Source organism: Condylura cristata, unplaced genomic scaffold, assembly GCF_000260355.1.
Source record: "Condylura cristata isolate star-nosed mole 26May11 unplaced genomic scaffold, ConCri1.0 scaffold00026, whole genome shotgun sequence".
NCBI lineage: Eukaryota > Metazoa > Chordata > Mammalia > Eulipotyphla > Talpidae > Condylura > Condylura cristata.
Genome location: NW_004567127.1, coordinates 5,893,738 through 5,896,419, shown reverse-complemented (window position 1 = coordinate 5,896,419; position 2,682 = coordinate 5,893,738). Strand labels below are relative to the sequence as shown.

General features: G+C 61.3%; 1 protein-coding gene across 3 annotated transcripts in view; it reads right to left on the bottom strand.

Annotated features, from left to right (window-relative positions):
- SYT6 (synaptotagmin VI) overlaps positions 1 to 1,101 on the bottom strand; it is a 53,230-nt gene extending 52,129 nt beyond the window's left edge. Inside the window, exon 1 of one of the 3 annotated variants that reach the window (XR_001145836.1) lies at positions 540 to 1,100. Coding sequence is in view for 1 of the 3 variants with exons in the window: in XM_004689625.2 (XP_004689682.1) it covers positions 540 to 702 (163 nt within the window). In the remaining 2 variants the exon portion in view is untranslated. Of the gene's footprint in view, positions 1 to 539 lie in introns of all 3 variants that reach the window. The other 2 variants (XM_004689625.2, XM_012730129.1) reach the window with 2 other exon arrangements.
- Positions 1,102 to 2,682: the final 1,581 nt, after the last annotated feature.

Below are 2,682 nucleotides of genomic sequence, written 5' to 3'. Positions count from 1 at the left end.
CCCGCGGAGACGCAGAAAGCCACTCGCAGCCGGAGAGACGCCGGGACACAAAGACCTCGCGCCAGACGCAGACCCAAGTTTCTCCCTGCGAACGCGGGGGGCTGGGGCCGCGTTCCTCGAGAGAACAGACAGGAGAACGCACAAACCGACAGACGGGCCCTGGGACCCCGACTCCCCCGAGGGAACGAATGACTTCCTCAACCAGGATGTCCCGATCGCCTGCGCCTCCCACGCGGCCCTCCCCTGGCAGATCGTTCGCAGGGCAAGCCAGAGACGCGAGGGAAAGTGGGGTCCAGGGGCGCCCAGACCCGTCAACCCGGCTTCCCGCCGAGGCCCGCGCGGAGCCCGCGTAAGGGCGCGCGGACACTCGCCCTCCCGGGCCCGCTGGCCAGGGCACTGGCTGAGGCTGGTTCCGAGTCCAGAACCCACAGTCGAACTTCTCTAGGTCCCGGGGCTCCTGGGGTCAGGGCCCTGGGAGGGGCGCAGTCAGGGTGAGACTCTACAAGGGGGCGGGGGGGGGGGCTCGGGATTCGCGTTACCTGCGTCGGCCGCGCTCGGACTCCGCTCTGGGGGCTGTAGCTCAAAGCCCCGACAAGTCTCCGCGTCCAGCCCGGGAGGGGGCGGCCGGGCCCGGCACAGAGAGGCCAGGACCGCGAGCGCCTCCTGGCACCGAGGCCCCCCGGCCCCCCACTCCCCGCTCATGCCGGGGATCCCGGCCCTCGGAGCAGGCGCCGAAACCCGCACGGCGGCGGGACTGGGCGGGGCAAGGCCACCCCAAGAAGACCCTCCCCGCTGCAGCCCCCTGCAGCTCCGTTCGGCTTTTAATCACTTCCCCGCAGGGTCTCCGCCCCTCACGTGGCACCCCGCAGGCAGCTGGCAAGTCTGGCGCCTCCTGGCCGCCCCCTCTACACGCCAGGACTGGTCTGAGTCCGGGCGGGTTCGAGACTGGGGAGCCGGGTTGTCCTGCATCCTGGAGGGTGCAAGACCCAGGAAAAGCCTGGGATCCGCATTCACTGCCTGATGTGACCTTGGGCCTCTTGGGGCCTCAATTGTCCTCTCTGTGAACGGAATATAATAATTAAGAGTGTTTCACGGGCTGCTTGGGGATATAAAGACAGTGTTTGCGAAAACACTGGGTAAATTGCCACATGCCACACATTGGCACGAAATAAATAAACCAGCGGAAGGATGGTCGGCGGAGGGCGAGAAGACAATGGCCAAGGTACCTGACAAGGCAAGTTAGTCAGACTTGCCCCAAGCCTTAGATCGGGAGGCAGAAGACCCCAAGTCTGAGGGGCGATGCCAACTGCAAAAGACTTTCTGTGCCCCGCAATCCTGCGGTCCATGGTACCCGCACGTTGCTATGGCGACTGGAGACAGCGGCCGTCTCTCTCCATGGCAACGGGAGGGGAAAGTTTCTGACGAATAGGAATCAGGGGGGCATTTCTGGAGGGCGCCCTGTTCCAGCCAGACCCACCTCCCTCATAGATGCCATAACTACGAGACATAATGTATCTTTCTGTTAAGTTTAACAAAGGCCGGAAAGACCGAACCAGAAACGGGAGGACTGAGGGGAGACTTAAGTCAGAACCCTCTTCAGGAGCTGTGATGTCAGGTCCAGGAGCAGGTTGGCTGAGGAGCTCTGAGATGCTCAGCCCTGCCGATCTCTGACTCCCCAAAGGCTCGCGTCCTCCACAGGTCTGCGGGCAGGTCCCTTCCTGTGTGAAGCTCACCTGAAGCTCCAGGCTCAAGTCCCGTTTGCCTTCCCGGAGCCGGGAAGGAAACTTAAGCTGGAACCCCCGGAAGCGGCGGGGCCGGTGTGTACCCGGTGGCGGGTGGGGGAGGAGGGTCTTTCCTTCTTAATTAACACGCTAATTGGAAGTGACTGGGCGGTGACTCACGTTCTGGGGGGAGGAGATTCGTAGCTTCAACTCCCTGTCTCCACCGTGCGCCATCTGCACCAAGCGCGCCAGCCGGCCCCTCGGACTTAGAGCTAGTACCCCCGGCACAGAGGTCAAGTGGAGACCTGAGCGTTCTCTGCCCACCCAGGCGGTTGTTCCTCGCGGGACGCGCTCCTTGGCTCTGTCCACGGTACTGAAGGCCCAGTTACAACTGCGGCTGGCACAAGATTAGGGAAGGGGGTTGGGGGAACAGTAGCGAGCGCACAGCTGCCACCCTGACCTCTGAGGCTTGCCTGAAGAAAGGGCTAGGGATTCAGGCGGCAGGGACCGAATGGGTGCCATCCCTGTGGAAGGTGCTCAACTGCTGTTCCAAGAACAGGGGAGGGTATGGAGTCCCTATCCCCTTCCCACCTGATGAGCTGAGAGACCCTGCCACCTGCTTCAGCACCCATATACAGAGCTGAGCACGTGAGGAAGATGGGTGCTCAGAGCCCCATGTTATATACTCATTAGCAGTTTCCCTCTGGCAGGTTTGTGTTTATGTAAAATACAAATGGAGAAGAACTGCTCTCTGCCCTATTTATGGCAACTCTGTCACTCCGCGGCGATTTCTCCCTCCCCCTCCTGAGTTCCCAGGGAAATTCGCAGAACAAAGCGCCTTGTTTTTCCTTTGCAGAGGAGAAAAAACACTGGACCATTGCAAGGGCCCAAGACCGCGATGCAGGGAAATCAATATTTTGCTTACAACGAGTGGGGGAATTTGCATCTAAACTGAAGGCAA